We start from the raw sequence: 17,522 nt of genomic DNA, 5'->3' as shown, positions 1-17,522 counted from the left end.
CATTTGTGATGTCACAAATATGCAATATTACACAGTTTTAAACATAAACATTCTAAACCACTGCTTTACTTAATTTAAAGCATACTGTCAATACTGTTATGTTACCATTATGTTTTAATTTGTATATCAATGAGGGCACAAAAAAAGCCAAGCACACAAGGTTAGAGGCAGTGAAGCCCTCTCAGACAAATTTGTGACTTCGAGACTTGACACATGGGAAAGTAGATGAAATACTGTCAGGCTGCTTGATAGGTTTTTAATTACCTTCGTCATATTCCTCTCACATGCTGAGGAAGCATGTGCCATCTGATATGCTGAGAGAACTGTTTGTGTCATACTGTTGGCTGAAGCTAGTAACCAAATTAAAAACCACTATCACATTTGAGTATCAGCTGATGTGTTTCTTGTACTTTTGGAGCTTCCCTTTATAGACCTTGTCCTTTACTGGCAATAAGGAGGTGGGACTAACATACTGTAATTCCAAAAATGAAATCCTGTGCTGTAACGGTGGTCACATGAACACAGATTATTAACTCGTCCACTACAGATACTGTATTTACAATGGAGATTATTATTTTTTTTTAATTCAATGACTTTGTATTGGTACTGTTTTGCTTATGACCTAATGTACTGCACAGATGAATGGTGCGCTGCTGAGCAAAAAAAAATAAAGATACACATTATTTTTAAGCAAACTGTTTGAGTTTATTCTTGCTTTTGTACACAAAGTGCTTTCCAGGCTTCTTCTCCACTCTCAATTATTTCACAGACATCATAGTATAATATCCATTCATAGAAATCTCATGAATATTTCTTTTGTGCGAAAGCGTTCTTGACTTTCTTTTTTTACATTTTCGGGCATGTAGTCACAAGTCCTGATCAATGTGATGATAAGTTGATACAACTGACATTTAACACAAAAACCTGCAGTTTACATTGTTCTGACAAGTGGTGTTTATCACTGATTTACCTCTTAGTGCAAGTTTATTCACTCTTCATTCCAGCTGAGGTTAGTGTGCATAATACACTGTGCATAATACACTGATATTCTAATATAATATAATATTTAAACTCTACAAACGCAATTAAAGATTAAGAGAAATGTTAATGGAAATTACAATATTATTAGGTACTTGCATTGCCAATATTAGCTATGCAAGTACCTAAAGCAGAGCCAGACAATATATTACTATTCATCATTTATTGGTGACATAAGGGAGTTTTTTCTGACACATGCAGCAGCTTTGGAAAGTATTCACATCAATTTTTGATTTATAATAAATTTGCAAAAAACTTCTAATGTGTTTTTGCTTCAAGATTATTGTTTGGAAATTAATGGCAACAAAAATTTTTTTTTAATCCATTTAAAATATATGATACAAATAAAGTGTGCATAAAGCAAAGAGGTCTGAATACTTTCCGAAGTCACTGGAATTTAGTCTAAAATTAACAATACAAAGCAGTTTTTGTTCCTCCAACCACGGCCATCTGTAACTATCACCGCGAAAAAAAGATAAGATAAGAAGTGGTTAACAAGGTAAAACAAGGATGATGCTCCTCAACTGCAACTTGTTTATTATATTATATCATAAGACACCAATTTAGAACTCCTGTTTGGATATTATTCATATGTCAACGCAGTTTTTTGCTGCTCCGAAATAAACAAAGTGGTATTAAGCTTACTGTTAAAGTTCAACAAGTCAAACTGTTCCTGTAATAATTTTTGCGAAATCCTCCAGCATGACGGCTGATTTTTTAAGAAGGAAAACCACATGCTCACCGATATGTGATTATCCTCCCCAGTTAACTGGTATTATGACAGTATATCAATTATATATCGATTGTGATATTTTCCTCTCTGTCCTCAACACACAGAATTATAATGTATGTGTTAAACATTCAAAGTATCTAACATACATTTTTAATAACTTTCAACTGATGAGTGTTCCTCTTAAAAGGCATTAGACTGTGATTGTAGTGTGACAACCAAAAAGAAAACCAATAACTTTTACAGTATATAATCACTTTTTGTACAAAAATGACTTGCTACTACCACGTTCTGATGACTAACATAATCCATGTAAATGTATCAAAAATGAGGTCAGTGACCGACCGTAAGCGAAACAATTTCAGCGCTTTTACACTGAAAATACAATCCCTGTGGTTGGAGTTTCCTGTTTCAGGCACTTACATTTGCACCTTTCTCACTGGTACTCCTTTACAGGCGCCCTGCGACCTACTTCTCTTTCTCAGAGTAGCGATATGGGTGGCATTTACAGGAAGCTTTGTGGGTCACGGGAACAGACGTCAGTCGCTGAAAGATGACTCGCTGTCAGAGCTGTTGGCGGCGACGTCTTGATCCTCGGCGCTTCTCGTACCTCCGTCAGGCAGGGGGGCATCAGGTGTGCTGTCATCAGCAGCGAAGGAAACGTTATTGGTCAGTGTCATAAAAAGATAATAGAAGATCATCACGAGGTAACAGTAAAACACTCACTCAAGCAAGTTAGGATCCAAACCCTCCAGGACCATTTTATTCTTTATAGCCATAACTGGAACTCCCTGCGACAGATAAAACATGCTTTGAGATACAGAATATTATGTCTTTTAATCCCTACAGTCCATAAGCAGATGTTAGTGATGACTTACAACTTGAACCATTTTCAGGTATCGGGCGTAACTTGGGTCCTTGGCCACTGTCATGACATTCTCTGCTTCTGCTTTTGGTGTCGTTGCAGGTTCTGGTGCAGTCTGAGCGGGCTGCAACATGGAATATTGAAATTACTGACACCGTGTGAAGTAGCAAGTGGTTTAGACGGCACAGGATATCAAATGTGGCACCTTATTTTGCATTTTTAGTAGGTGAGTAGGTACTCTTTGTAGGTTGTAGACTTGCAGAGTTTGTGGTTTCAGTTTATACTTTTTTTTTGCAATGCTTATGTTATCGTAGGAGGAATAGTGTGACCTTTTGGGAAATTTGCTTACTTGCAGAGAATTTGATGAGAACATCAATACAATACGCACAGACATTGGAGGGTGGTATCAATCTTCTCATCCAACTCGTATAAGCATATTTCTTAAAATCTCAAACTATCCTTTAAATAAACATGTTTGGCAGAGCTTTTTTAATAGGAACTGGTCGGTGCATCTACATAAAATGCATATACAAGGCTATAAAGAAAAACTGTTCTGCGGTACAGTGTGGCTGAAAAATACTTGTTTGTGTGCATGTCAGTGTATTGACCTCTGGTGGAGGCAGGGTCCCTGCTGGTGGACCATCCGTTTGACTCTGACTGGCGGTAGTGGGTCCATTGGCCTGAGCAGGTTGCCGCTGACTGATTCCATCTATTGTGACGTCCTCTAGCCCGGGAATGGAGGACAGCTGCTCAGAATATTACAAAATGTGATATATGATCAGTGCACGGGCATGACGTGTATACAGAGTGTCATAGACTGCATACCGGAGAGGCTCAAGATCTCACCTTTGCTTCCAAAATGCACAGGGTTGTTTCAATCTGCTGTATGCGAAGAGATATGTTTGCAAGTTTCTGTGGGGAAGAAGTTTGACAGTGATCTGTTACTGGGGTTGATTGTGTGAACTGATCGGGACAACAGAAGCAAGATAAAAGATCAAAGAGTATAAAGAGTGAGTATAAATAGATGTACTTTACAAACCTCTTCACAAACTGTGGAAAAACGGTTCAGGAACCGGACCGTGTGCACAACAAACTGATTGAGATAGGCAACGACTCTCCTCTGTTGAATAGCAGGAACCTGAAGGAAACACAGATGGAGCTATTTTAAGAAGGAGCCATGGGTGTGATGTAGTGAGGAAATTGAGTAATTCACATACAGCAAGGGGGGTAGGGGTCCTTTGTATAACCCTGTGGCTTCTTGACCTCTCCTGACACATCTTGTTTCTTTTCATTGACTGGATTTTGTGCAGTTTTATATATATGTGCAGATGTGTATATATGTCTATATGTTTATATGTCAAATTCAATAAAAATATTGTTTAAACAAAAAAAAAAAAAGACTGCTCCAAGAAGCAGTTATATTGCTATGAATGCCAGTAAAACAGATGTTAAAGGCAGCACTTTTACTATAGATATTACAGTTCTGTTACAGCATCTGTCTTGCAGCACTGCTTGTTATAGCTCATTTCCTGGTTACCTAGTTACCTAGTTAGCTAACCTTACCTAGATATAACATCACTAACCTTGGTCAGATCTACACCAGACCCAACTATAGGCAGCCCGTCCTCGTCCATGTCGGTTTCTTAAACTTCCTGCAGATTACAGAGCAAGTTTCAGTTTCTAATAGCGAGATTTTTCACTGCAAAGCGACAGAAAGTGTTAGTTAGCTACATGAAGATCTCTGCTGCTGGGAAACGACTCATGTGACTACGGACTGCGTGATTGCGTCGTGACGTCATGACGTTAGAATCTTTTATTTTGAAGTCCCACGTTCCTGTCTGTGGAAAATAACAACATCCGGTTATGTCTTGCCAGCTGTTTGACAATTTCCTATTTTTCTATGTATGAAATAACCGCATGGTAAAGCCTATTTTTTTTATACTCCTTTGTAAATTAATTAATTTACAAATGAAAAGAATTGAGTTTTTTACATTATGACTTTATTCTCATAATATTACAATTTTTTCTTGTAATATTATGACTTTATTCTCATAATATTAAAACATTTTTCTCGTAATATTATGACTTTATTCTCATAATATTACAATTTTTTTCTCGTAAAGTTATGACTTTATTTTCGTAATATTATGACTTTATTTTTGTAATATTACGACTTATTTTTCTTGTAATATTCTGACTTTATTCTGTAAATCTCAGATGTTTTTTCCCCTCAATGTGGCCCTAATACTCCGTAGTACATTTGCTCTTTGGTCCTCAATGCATTGGACTTATATATTATATATTATCTACTTAGACTATAAACTGTGTAGACTATAAACTGTTTTTTTTATTTATTTTTTTGCCTAAAATGGCTCTTTTGACAGTAAAGGTTGCTGACCCCTGATCTAAGTGAACTGAATACAACTTAAGGGTTAAAATGTTATAAATAAAAGTGCTTGTCTTATTATAGGTCACAGTCACAGCTCTTTGGTCCTCACTGCATTAGACTTCTATATTATATATTATATACTTAGACTATAAACTGTGTAGACTATAAACTGTTTTTTTTATTTATTTATTTGCCTAAAATGGCTCTTTTGACAGTAAAGGTTGCTGACCCCTGATCTAGGTGAACTGAATACAACTTAATGTTTAAAATGTTATACATAAAAGTGCATGTCAGGTCACAGTCACAGCAAGAGTTGTGAGACTTTTATTTTGAAAAGCGGAAGCGCAGGAGAAGAGTTGAGTAATGGGTGCTTGCGGGCTAACAGCGCATGTTAGCTGAAAACAACCAAACAAACACCATTTAACATCTATTTCTCAACGCTACAGGAGACATATTGCACTAATGGAGGTTATTATGTCAATAGAGAAAATAAACGGTATGTATATTAATGATTTTCTCCCTCTGTAGTTTAAAACAGGCTATGTTTATGTTTATGTGAGTCAGACAGCTAGCAGGACCCGTCTAACTACTGGAGTCATCACAGTGAGGAGCTGTCAGACTGGTGCTAAAGCATTAGTAATGAACTGGTTATAGCCAGATCCTAAATATTAATATCAAGAAATACAGTTAATTGTTCTGATACCTAAAGCACAGCTGCAGATACTATCAGGTTGCAAGTTTAAAACTCACATTAAATATGTTTATCCAGCAATTATACTGGTTCATCTGCTTATGGCAGGTTTTCAAGGGATAGTTAATATATATACAATAAAATATAGATTTATTTGTTTGCCATTCATTTAGCAAATTATAACCTTATTAATTTTATTTATTTATTCATTATTATTATTATTTGTATTATTATTATTATTTTTCTTCTATTTTTATATATATGTATGTATATGTATGTATATGTGTGTATATGTATGTGTGTGTGTATGTAGGTGTGTTTGTGTGTGTATGTATGTGTATATATATGTATGTATGTATGTATATATGCAGTATATATGTGTGTATGTGTATGTATGTATGTATGTATGTATGTATATATGTATATATATATGTATGTGTACGTTTGTATGTATGTATGTATATATGTATATATATATGTATGTGTATGGATGTATGTGTATATATATATATATATATATATATATATATACATATATATATGTATATGTATGTGTATATTTGACATTTTTACATCTCTTCTTCTTCTTCTTCTTCTTCTTCTTCTTCTTCTTCTTATTATTATTATTATTATTATTATTATTATTATTATTATTATTTCATGACTTATTTGTGGATACTCTCCCTGTGTTGTATTCTCTACAATTTCAATGTTATGTATCCATGATTGAGAATCAGTCAGGTCTTTTGTGGCCAGCTGTGGCTGTATGTGTGTATGTTGTTGTCAGATATGATTGATTGATGTGTTGTTCAGAAAAACAAAAATTAACTTTCCCTGTATAGTGACTGTTCTATTGATTATTGACAATTAATAAAAAGACCTTTGAAAGAGCAAATTATAACCTTTTAAAAGTTTAATTTAAATTCATGTTGATGAGTTTGTTTGCAAGTGCTCCATTTAATATACAGCTCATTGATTCCCTCTAGAGACCATCTCTCACATTACACCTTTATGTTTTCAGAGCCAAGCCTCCCTCTGTCATCTCTCCGCCTCTTGGTGCCCCCACTGCAGCTCCTGTCTGCTGCCATGTGGCAGCTGGCGAAGCAGAAAGATGTGATGAATTATGAGAAGCTCCAGGAGTTTGTGTTCATGGTGACTGAGGCAGTTCCTGGACTGATCAACCACAGACAGAGAGCCCAGCTCATCCTGGGTCTAAGAGCGAGGGTGAGCAGAAGTTGTGTGTTGTATCGTATTGTTATTTTTTAATTTTTTTAATGATTTTGCAGTAACAATTTGTTGATATTTCAGTTGATTCTGGAGCTTTGCAAAGGCTCGGCTCGGGGTTCTGTCGATTGTCAAGCGATCCAGAGCCATTTGGATAGACTACCAATAACCTCAGATGTAAGTACAACGAAGGAATACATTTTTTATAACAAATAATGATCATTCTTAAGTGACATGAATCCTATCTGTGGCAGTACAGGGACGCAGAGGTGAAAACAACAGAATCTACTTTCATTGCACTTGTTCAGAGCCTGCTGAAAGACGCAGTTGAGAGAGCGTATTTCTTCCAGGTCAGACAGATTTATATAATTTCTTAGTCTGAGAATACTCTTAATAAGTCCTAGAGCAAATTGACATTCAATTATGTCTCACAGGAGGTGTTCCCAGTGGAATATGGGCCACAATACGATGCTGCTCTGCACGTCTTATTGTGGGAGCTGCTGTCAAAACTGGAAAAGCTGCTTCCAGTACCGGATTTAAAACAGGTCAGTCTGTCCATCCAGATGTCTCAGGTTGTTTTTCTTCTGCAAATTATGTGCCATTTACCACAAACTGTGATTACAGACTGCAGCCTGGCTCGGCTCTGCTCCATCTCTGTTGAAGGAATGTGTTCAGTCCTCACCTGAAGAGCTGAGCTTAATCTTCGCGCACTACAGAAGTTCAGGACTACTGAAAATGCCATGTGAGTAGAGCTGAGATGATGTTGTTGCAGTCATTTTAAGTCAGTTATCAGGCAAAAATGCTTCTGAAACATAAGGATTTGCTGCTTTTTCTTTTTGTTATATCAGTCAGATGGAGTAAAAAAACAGATTTTCAGTTGTACGACCAAAAAATGGGTCTTAAAATTCCAAGATCAATCTTAGCATCCATATCTTTTCTCAGTGAATATGTGTAAACTTGCACAGAATGTTTTGTGTGCACTTGTTATTTATTTTATATACAGGCTAAACCCATGAGGGTTTGGCACTTTGTGTGCATGACACAAAAATTAAGAAATCAATCAATCTAACTCTAAATTTAATCAAATTTGGAGATCAGTACAAATATCCAGCTCTATAAATCATTGTAAGTTAAATATTTTTGGGTTTTAGACTGTTGGTCTGACCAAACGAACAATTTAAAGATGTCTGGGCTCTGGGAAAGATAAACGTGACAAGCATTTTGACTGTTTTCTGATGTTTTATCGACTAAATAATTAGACGATTAACTGCTAAAAGTAATAACAAAAATAACGGTGATCTTTAGTTACAGCACTACATGTAAGTACCTTAAGGTGTTTCTGGAAAGTGCCTTAAAAGTACAGTTTTTCAACCAGTGACTCCCTGTTTTCTTTTTCGTAGATGGCCCTTCATCCACCATTGGTAGCTGCATCATGTCTGCTTTATCAATTCCTCCCTCACAAAAGACAAACATCTCTGTTGGACTGGAATCAATCCACAACTATGCAAATGTACTAAACCCAGTGACTTTTGTTGGAACGGACCAGTACAGCGTCGTTGCCGTCTACACCGAAGTGGAAGTCGGAGCGTCTGAAGTAGATGAAGAAATGATCGAGTCAGCTGAAGTGCAAGTTCAAACTGATTTCTATGAAGAGGAGATAGTGGCTGCCGGCGGTGAGGAGGCAACCAGCTTGAGGGCAGAAGAGACAAGTGAAACTGTGGATGTCGCCAAAGCTCTGGAGACTCTGACCAAAACGTTTGCACTAAGGAAGGAGAGCCTTGGTCAGGATGTACTGTCAGGAAAGAGTAATGATTCATCACTTAATGATGAGCTTGGATCTGCAAATGCAACAGATGAAGGAAAAACACACGAGGGACATGAAACGGAAAGTGACCAAACTGAGGAGAAAAGAGAAAATATTGAAGAGGTGAATGAGGATTTCAATTTGAACTCTTGCACAGACTTGAAGGAGGACCATGAATCCTTTTCTGTCCATGAAGACATGACAGATGCCCCCAGTGAGGATCCAGTCTCTGAAACACAACAGTCTCCCAGTTCAGCTGCACAACGATCCACTTGTCTACAAGTGAAGACCTCGCCCAGTCGGCAGGAGACGTGTGAAATCCAGATGTCATCCAGAGAAAGTGGAGAAGAACCAAAAATGTACAAAAAATATTTATACTGTAATTTCTTTCCTCTTTTGAGATACTATTTTTATACATCAACATCACCTATTCGATCAGCTTTATTTATTTTTACACATTGTTATTAGCAGGGGATTTTACTTAACATAATAACAGTAACAAAAACAGTCTGGGAAATGCATCTATGATCGTATTTCTCATTATTCATGCCCTCCTGTTGGTGAATTAATTTGTTTTGCTGTTTTGAGTCTTGAATGATGTCAATTTTTATCATTTTTGCTTTTATTTTGTGCTTTTTTTGGTCTCAAAATATGTGTCAGTTTTCCGTTAAGCAGATTTCTTTAAAGGAATTAGTTGACATTTTGGGAAATTAATTAATTAGACGGAAAAAAATCAATACCACTCTCATGTCTGTATGCTAAATCTGAAGCTACAGCCAGCAGCCGGCTTCATATTTACCATACAGACAGGAGAACAGTGTCAATCTTTCCATCTAACTCTCAGCAAGAAGGCAAATAAGTGTATTTCCCAAAATATCACACTACTACTTTAATATTTTTTTTTTTACTTTCTAATGATGGGATTATAACCAAAGCTATCGCTTCCTGTTACTGTTTCTTCAGATAAATTACCGGGAATTAATTTCCAAGTATTTGCTGCAGCACTTAACATACTATTTCCCAGAATGCAGTTATTTCCTGACATACAATTGTTCCCAAAAATATGATTGATGTACATTTTTATTTCACCAGGTGCAAAGCTGATGTATCAGTGGCCCCCTCTGTTATAGCCATCAAAGGAATCAACAAAGGTAATATTGTGATATGAAAACGAGAAACATCTTGGACCTTTTTAAAAAAAATCCACTTATTTTACTCGCACTTATGTCTTTTTTTTTTATTTGCAGGTGATTCGGACGAGATGACATCCATCATCTTCACCTGCTCACAGTGTCCCTTCCACAGCTCAGAGGAAAACAGCCCTTCTCACTTCCACATGCAGAGTGTTCGCACTGAAGTATACAGGACTCTCTCAGGAGCCAAATATACACCGTCGCCTTCCAGCACAGATGAAATATTTACATCCATTAAACTTTTCCCCAAAGGAAAAACAGAGGAGAGGAAAACAGAACAATCTGACGATCAAAGCGAAGTGTCTCAGTCCCAAAGCAGACAGAAAGCCCTCACGTGTGAAACGTGCGGCAAGACGTTCACCCGGTCGTCAGACGTGAGGAGACACCAGCTCACGCACACCGGAGAGAGACCATTTCATTGCTCGCAGTGTGACCGAACCTTCCAGCACTCGTGGGATCTGGCCAAACACGAGAGCAAACACCACGGCGTGGCCATTTCATTCTCCTGCGAGCTGTGCGGGAGCTCCTTCGCTAACCTCCGTGCACTGACCGTCCATCACAAGAAGTCTCACTCGCAGGACAGCCAGCTCCCGGAGATCTGCTCCATCTGCAGCCACAGCTTCTCCACTTCCTCCGAGCTGCTCGAGCACAGGAAGTCTCACGTCTCCGCCAAACGCTACATCTGCCGGCAGTGCGGCGAAGGCTTCGACTCCTTGCTCGCTCGCTCCCAGCACCGGCAAATGCACCAAGTGAAGAGTCAGTTCAAGTGTCCGCATTGTGACAAAACGTACACTCGGAGATCTGACGTAAAGAGGCATCTATCCACGCACACTGGGGAGCGACCGTACCAGTGTAGCCAGTGCAGCAAACGCTTCTCGCTCCGCTTTATGTTCATGAAACACCTCCGTGTTCACACAGGGGAGCGGCCTTTCCAGTGCTCTCACTGCCCCAAGAGGTTCACGCTGGTGTCTGTGCTGGCCAGACACGAGAGGATGCACACCGGGGAGAAACCTTTCCTCTGCTCTCAGTGCGGGAAGGGCTTTTTATCGCAGGGAGAGCTTTCCAAACATCACAGGTCACACGTGGACGACAGGCCCTACTCCTGCCCTCAGTGTGAGAAACGTTTCAAGAGCAAGAAAACCCAGCAGGAACACATCGTCTCCCACACTGGTGCCCGCCCGTACCCCTGCACCTACTGCGGGAAGGGCTTCACCAAACCGTACGCACTGACCAGGCACAACCTCATCCACACAGGAGAGAGGCCGTTCCCCTGCGGACACTGCGAGAAGACGTTCCTCACCCTCAGCGAGGCTCAGCTGCACCAGCGTATTCACACGGGGGAGAGGCCGTACCACTGCGACGTCTGCGAGCTCAAGTTCAAGAGCTCGTCGGAGCTGGCGCGACACAAGCGGAGCCATTCGGGGTTGAAGCCGCTGAAGCCGTTCTGCGAGCAGTGCGTGAAAACGTTCCCGTCCAAGGCCAAGCTTAAGAAGCACATGGAGAAACACAAAGAGGAGGGAGAAACGGCAAAGTCTGTGGACTCTATACAGCCTGATGAATCAAATCAAGAAATTAATAATGGAGACAATCTCAGCGGTTAAATTAGTAGAATTGTGAAAATGTATGCTTGAGTTTGGATATTTATTTATCAAATTTAACAAGTTCTAATCAGGAGAGAAACATGTCTTGACTGTACCGACTTTATTATCAAGTGTGGACAATGAGTGTTTGGTACCGTTGCATCCTTCAACCTTTGAGTAAATTATTCTGACAGATCATTTTTGACATATCAGTGTTTTATACGTGCAGCTCTCCTCTCTCTTCTCCACTTTGCTTTCAAGTTTGCAACACGGAAGTTACAATGATGTTTGTTTGAAATGGAAGTCACAGGTGAACAAAATTGTTCATTAAATATTTTTTTTTCATTCCATACACTGTCTGTTTGATTTTCTGTATACTATGTTATTGTGTGTCTGTGGGGTGCATAGATTCAGTTTCAGATTTAAATCACAGTAACTAATTTAATAAAAAAAAAACGTGAAAATCGATATTATTATCAAGCCCAATTTACAACTCCAAATAGTTCTTAAGTTTCCTGATTTAATGGCTGTATAATGGAGAACACGTGGCTATTGTAAAAATAAAAACGTATGATCTACACTAGACAGGGCACTGGTGGTAAGCCATAAAACTGAAGCCTGTATAATATCCAATGCCATGCAATAAAACGTAGCTTTATGAAGTGTATAATGTTCTGTTGTTGCTGACGACATTGTTTCTGAAGTGTTTGTAGTGCATTATATTTTAGGTCAATGGTTCTCAACCTGAGGTAACGCCCCACCAATGGGTCACTGGATGATTAACAAGGATAGAAAACCAGAAAAATACAGTTATGCTGCACAAAATTTTATTTTTCTAATGTGCAATTCTTGTTTTTTTTCCCCCTCTAGCACCACCATGAGGTTGACAGTTTTGCTTTTGAGTGAAAAGTCTCAACAACAACTGAATGGATTGCCATGATTTGGTGAAGACATACATGTCAGTACTCCTCGGGATGAACTGTAATAATGCTCCCTCCAGCACCATCATCAGGTAAAACTTTTAATTTGCACAATACTGTGGTTTATGTCTATAGATACCTGTAGACTCCGTCTTGTTTTTATCACTTCAGGCCTGTAAAAAATGATAAAACATGACAAATTAAGAAGGAATAATTACTCTTTGGTGGAACTGTTTACAACATTTTAACATAATGTCACCTGTAACAAGGGGTTGCAAGTAGACATGGCTTTGTTTAATGGGTCACAAGCCAGAAAAGGTTGGGGAACTCTGCTTTAAGGTGTTCCCTAGATGTTGATTTTATTGTGTCTGTTTCAAAAGGGCAATCCTGCAGCCACCAAAACAAAGGAGTGGTTTCCCCACACCTCTTCTCCGCCCGGCTGTATTTTCAAGGAGCTGCCTTTGAAATCTCATCCTGCATGTGTCAGGTGATGTATTCCCTTCATTTCTGCCCCAGAGTGCACATAAAACCCGGTGAGCCGATGGTTATAAAGCAAAGATTAATTATAAACATCATAAACATAACCTCATTTCCTCTACACCTCCGACTGTCTGTGGTAAAATCCCTCTGTCTTCACCCTAGCTCGCTCTTCACTTAGGCTACTGGGTGGAGAACAAGCTCCTTTAATCTGCCTGTGTAGGCTGGCAAACACTTAAGAAATCTATATAGCTGTTGTGGCCTGTCACACCTCATTTTTGTGATTTTTTTTTAATCCAGGAAATATATGTTGTAAGGCTGTATGTACAGTATGTATACAGTATGAGACTATTGCAGTTCTGCACACCCTTCCTCTTCCCGAAACAGTCTATCTGAGTTTCCCCCTCTCTGTCTCCATGTCACTATCATGCCAGTCCTTCTAAAAAGAGCCATATGAATGAGTTTAATTAACTGAGAGGCTTTAATTAGCTCTGATAAGGGGGGGGGGGGGGGTTGATGGGAGGGATGCCGATGCCGAGCAGGAATCACCAGTATTAAACTGGCTGCATCATTTAACAGGGGACCAACAAAGAGCAGTCTAAAGGGGTGGAGGAAAATCTATTTTTAGCATCGCGTATATTTCTAAATTTATTTTAAATTAGTGACAAGAAGAGCATTGCTGCAAGACAATCCACAATACAGTAACTAGAGTTAGCATGATGTGAAACAAAATGGTAAATATGAATTGAAGTCCATTTCTTGGTTCATGATTCCACTTCATTTTATTTGAGTGATACCACAGTGATTAAAAAAACTATTTTTGAAGCGGCCAAAATTCACTAATGTATGCTTTCTTGCTTCTTTGTAAGTTTCCTGCACTGCAGTATTACTATTAATAATTAAAGACTTTTCATAAAATGCTTCATAAAAGAATGAAAGAGCATGCTAATTTGTGTAATGCAGTTCTGTAGTGAGCATTTAGTGTGCGGTCAAGATTTTAGACTATATAATTTAGGGTTTGCATGTCTTTATATAGTAATAAAAAAGGTCCATAATTTAAAATTTATTTTTTTTATAAATGGTAAATTGATAGTTAATTAATAGTTCTTTTACCGTTAACAAATAAATTATATTTAATAATGTTTACTAATTATTAATAATACTATAATTTATGTTATTTTACCATTAGTTTGTATAATATAAATAATTATTATAAATTTTATATATATATATAACATTAACATTACCTTATGATTACATTAGTACACTATCTATTGACAGTTTATTGTTGCACAGATAACACATACGATTAAATCTACTATATTAAGTATTTGTTAATAATTACCAAATGATTTGTAGACCTTTAAGAAATCGTATGTAATGTACAGTAATTGACTTTTAAATAGACGTCACACATAAAACGTCGTTGACTGACATTGTTGGGCTACTAGCTTGTATTTTCATTTGTCACTATAAAAGTTAAACATGAGGAAAGTTTTTACATATTACAAAGACACACACACACACACACACACACTGTATAGACAGTAGTAGAGTTTTCCACAGTTTATTAATTCCACAAATGGATCATAGTAAAACTCAAAGGGATGTCTCCTCCACACCGAGAGAGGGTGTGCATGGGAGGATTTCAGGTCCTTCCCACTGCAATCACCTCTCGCCTTGACCAGAGCGAGGTGCAGCAGTGAGCAGCCAGATGTCTGAATGTGACCATCAGCGGAGGAATTTGAAGAGCCGGTGACCATGCAGGTGGAAAGAACGTCCGAAATAAACAAATAAATACGGTGGAGACAAGGAGGCTGCGGATGCAGATAACGGCACGACGCGAACACCCATCGGTCTGATTTACAGTCCAGTCGGCGTTGGTGGTGTTGATGGCGGATTAATGAGCAGTCATAAAGAAGTCGGGGGATTGTGTGTTGCAGGAGAACAAGAGTGATAGAGGAAGGAAGAGAGAGGAAGGTGTTTAAGAGAGAGAGTGGGGGTACATAAAACCGGAGCCGTGATCATGAGCTCTGCATTGCCTTACGACTCGCTGTCCGCTCGGCCGAGTCCCAGCAGACAAGCTCTGGACTGGGAACGCCAGCAGCTGGCTGTGCGACGACTTTCCTCTCCGCGGGGTCTCGACCTGCTCACTCCACCTCCTCTTCCTCGTCGACCCTCCGCGATCCCCGGCTACCTGCTGTCACCCTACCAAGAGCAGGAAGAGCAGCTGCACGAGCAGCAGCAGCGACTATCCTTGTCCGTGTGCTCAGAGGCCTCCCTGGCGCCCCCTGCACCTCCACCTGTGGGCGCTGCCCCACCCTGCTGCCGCCCAGTGGGAGTCATGCACCTGCTGCGCCTGGGTCTCCTGGCCTTCAGCTGCCTCTTCTGGGCAGCCGGCTTGGCCATCTTCACCCTGGGTGTGTGGGCGCAGATTTCACTGGCAGACTACATGCTGCTGTCTGCCAATCGCTACCCCAACGCTCCGATCATCCTTCTGGCCACAGGTGCAGCCGTCACCGCCTGGGGCTTCCTGGGTTGTCTAGGGGTGGCTGCAAACCTGCCCAGCGTGCTCAGGGCTTACGGGTTCTTTCAACTTGCCGCACTCATAGCCGGTTTGGCGGCTGGACTCTCAGGTCTCTTCTATCGCGAAGACATTGCCGGAGGATTTCGCAGCGGCTTACAGCGTGCGGTGGCCGGCTACACCGAGGACGAAGGCCGTGCCGATGCATTAGACAGCCTGCAGAGGGCCCTGGAGTGTTGTGGAGCTGAGGGTTGGCGTGACTGGCTCTCTTCGGACTGGGCTATCCAACATATGACCTTCCTTCCCAACGAGAACGGCACTTCGGTATCCCTTCCGGACAGCTGCTGCGCGAGGCGAAAGGGCTGCAGGAATCGACCTCTTCTGTCGGATGATCTTGAAGGAGTAGCAGCTGCAGGAATCCATCCACACGGCTGCTTCCGCAAAGTCTTCAGTTTGGTCAACGACAACGTCTTCCACATTGCCGCCACTGTGTTGGGATTGGCCTTCACCCAGATCGGAGGCATCGCCCTGGCTTGTCTGCTGGCCAACAAACTGGCACCAAGACAACATCGACGTGTGGTAGCACATTAATGGTCTGTTTTAAAAAATAGGCAACCTACACCAAGGATTCACCAATTTGTAGATAGTTAGGATTGGGAATGAACTATGCCCTTAAAGAGTAATAGAGTTGCAAAGTGTTGGGAGTCCACGCATCCAGGTTTCTGAGATTAAAGGTCTTGTTCATTTTCTGCATAGACAAGGTGATCGGCATTTGGAGGTCTTCCATGGCTTGGATGGGCATGAAAACTTCATCCACACAAAATCAGCAACTGCTTTATGAAATATATGGTTCTTTGACTTTGCCTGTGAGCAAAACGTTAAGAGAGAAATCAGCTACAACTCCTGTTGAGCATTTTGGTAAGAAACATTACAGAGCTTTACATTTTGTTTTGCGGACTCGGCTCAAAGCAAGCTGAAGCTAAAGTTGACAGTTTGTAGAAATCTGATTGTGATAATTACGCAAATAATTAAAACTGATCGTCGTAACATAAACCTATAGTAATGTTTGAATTATCCAAAAGACTCCGTTGTTTCTATGTTGAGCAACATAAAAAAAAAGAAATACTTAAGGAACCAGCAACTCCTTACACTTTGCAACTCTTTTACACTTTGCGTTTGCCTGGTTTTGTCTCATGCACAATTTATGAAAAGCTTCTTTGATTTAGTATGGGTGGGAGTTGTGCCCATCTGATACCTGCAAAGGGGAAGTCTGACATCTCAAATTAGGTTGGGACCAGATTGGGCAGCAGACTGTAAATCTCAAAAAGTAGATGACAGTACAATGAGACTTTGCTCTCTGATTTTGTTTCAGAAATATTTAATTATCAGCATGGATTAATATGCTTCATTATATAGAATGTAAAAACATTATTTAGGGTATTTAGGGTAATTACACGGCTTTGTTGAATACTCAGTTCTGATTGGTCAATTACAGCGTTCTATGGTCTGTTATTTCTTTATAGCAGACCGTTGCTATGTATAACAGACCGTTGCTATGGGCACAGTTCTTATCTCGGACTCTAGCGGACCATTTTTTGTGTCAAATTATTGATTTCTTAAGTAAGTAGCCGTGTAATAAGCAGGATAATGTACGGCTAGTGGGGTCATTGTTGTGAAATAAACCCCATCAGGGCGATGCAAGACCCTCTCCCTTCCTCCCTGCATCGCCCTGTCTGGGTTTCTTTCACAACAATGACCTGCTCGCTGTAGCCTACATTATCCCTTACTTAAACTACTCTCCTTTTGGTTGATCCTGGGATTTAGTACATCTCACCCCCGAATGCACAGGAATGTTCACCAGCAGTTTTCCACTTCGTCTGGCTGCGTTCAACAGATGTTCGCATCTGCATCATTTAGTTCTTCCATCACAAAGACTACACTGTGCTAGAATGGTGCTTTTTTAAAAAGAGCTTATTCAAATATTGCTGTGATATTTTGTGCTGTTCACATCTGACAGGCTGTAATTTTGAGGTGTTTAGGTAAGACACACAAATTGTTTCTCCCATATGTCTCAGTGTTGCTAGAGT

At 39.9% G+C, this 17,522-nt stretch overlaps 3 protein-coding genes across 3 annotated transcripts; 2 read left to right on the top strand and 1 right to left on the bottom strand.

The window, feature by feature from the left end:
• Positions 1-683: 683 nt before the first annotated feature.
• On the bottom strand, positions 684-4,425 carry washc3 (WASH complex subunit 3). Its single transcript, XM_037760294.1, has 7 exons — positions 4,217-4,425; positions 3,673-3,771; positions 3,480-3,545; positions 3,242-3,379; positions 2,647-2,757; positions 2,495-2,559; positions 684-2,407 (listed from the first exon to the last, which is right to left on the bottom strand). The coding sequence occupies exons 1-7, from the start codon at positions 4,265-4,267 to the stop codon at positions 2,308-2,310; spliced, it is 630 nt and encodes a 209-aa protein (XP_037616222.1). The 5' UTR covers positions 4,268-4,425; the 3' UTR covers positions 684-2,307.
• Positions 4,426-5,351: 926 nt separating this feature from the next.
• LOC119482612 (zinc finger protein 502-like) lies at positions 5,352-12,024 on the top strand. The gene is made up of 9 exons (XM_037760291.1): positions 5,352-5,518; positions 6,735-6,937; positions 7,022-7,114; positions 7,192-7,287; positions 7,372-7,482; positions 7,562-7,679; positions 8,338-9,100; positions 9,834-9,892; positions 9,989-12,024. The coding sequence occupies exons 1-9, from the start codon at positions 5,485-5,487 to the stop codon at positions 11,533-11,535; spliced, it is 3,024 nt and encodes a 1,007-aa protein (XP_037616219.1). The 5' UTR covers positions 5,352-5,484; the 3' UTR covers positions 11,536-12,024.
• A 2,137-nt stretch (positions 12,025-14,161) lies between these two features.
• Positions 14,162-16,652, top strand: LOC119482614 (tetraspanin-7-like). The gene has a single exon (XM_037760292.1). The coding sequence runs from the start codon at positions 14,938-14,940 to the stop codon at positions 16,024-16,026; it is 1,089 nt and encodes a 362-aa protein (XP_037616220.1). The 5' UTR covers positions 14,162-14,937; the 3' UTR covers positions 16,027-16,652.
• The last annotated feature ends 870 nt before the right edge of the window (positions 16,653-17,522 follow it).

Source organism: Sebastes umbrosus, chromosome 23, assembly GCF_015220745.1.
Source record: "Sebastes umbrosus isolate fSebUmb1 chromosome 23, fSebUmb1.pri, whole genome shotgun sequence".
In the NCBI taxonomy this organism is placed as follows: Eukaryota; Metazoa; Chordata; class Actinopteri; order Perciformes; family Sebastidae; genus Sebastes; species Sebastes umbrosus.
Note: the sequence above shows the minus strand (reverse complement) of the source record. Positions and strands in the feature narration are given on the sequence as shown.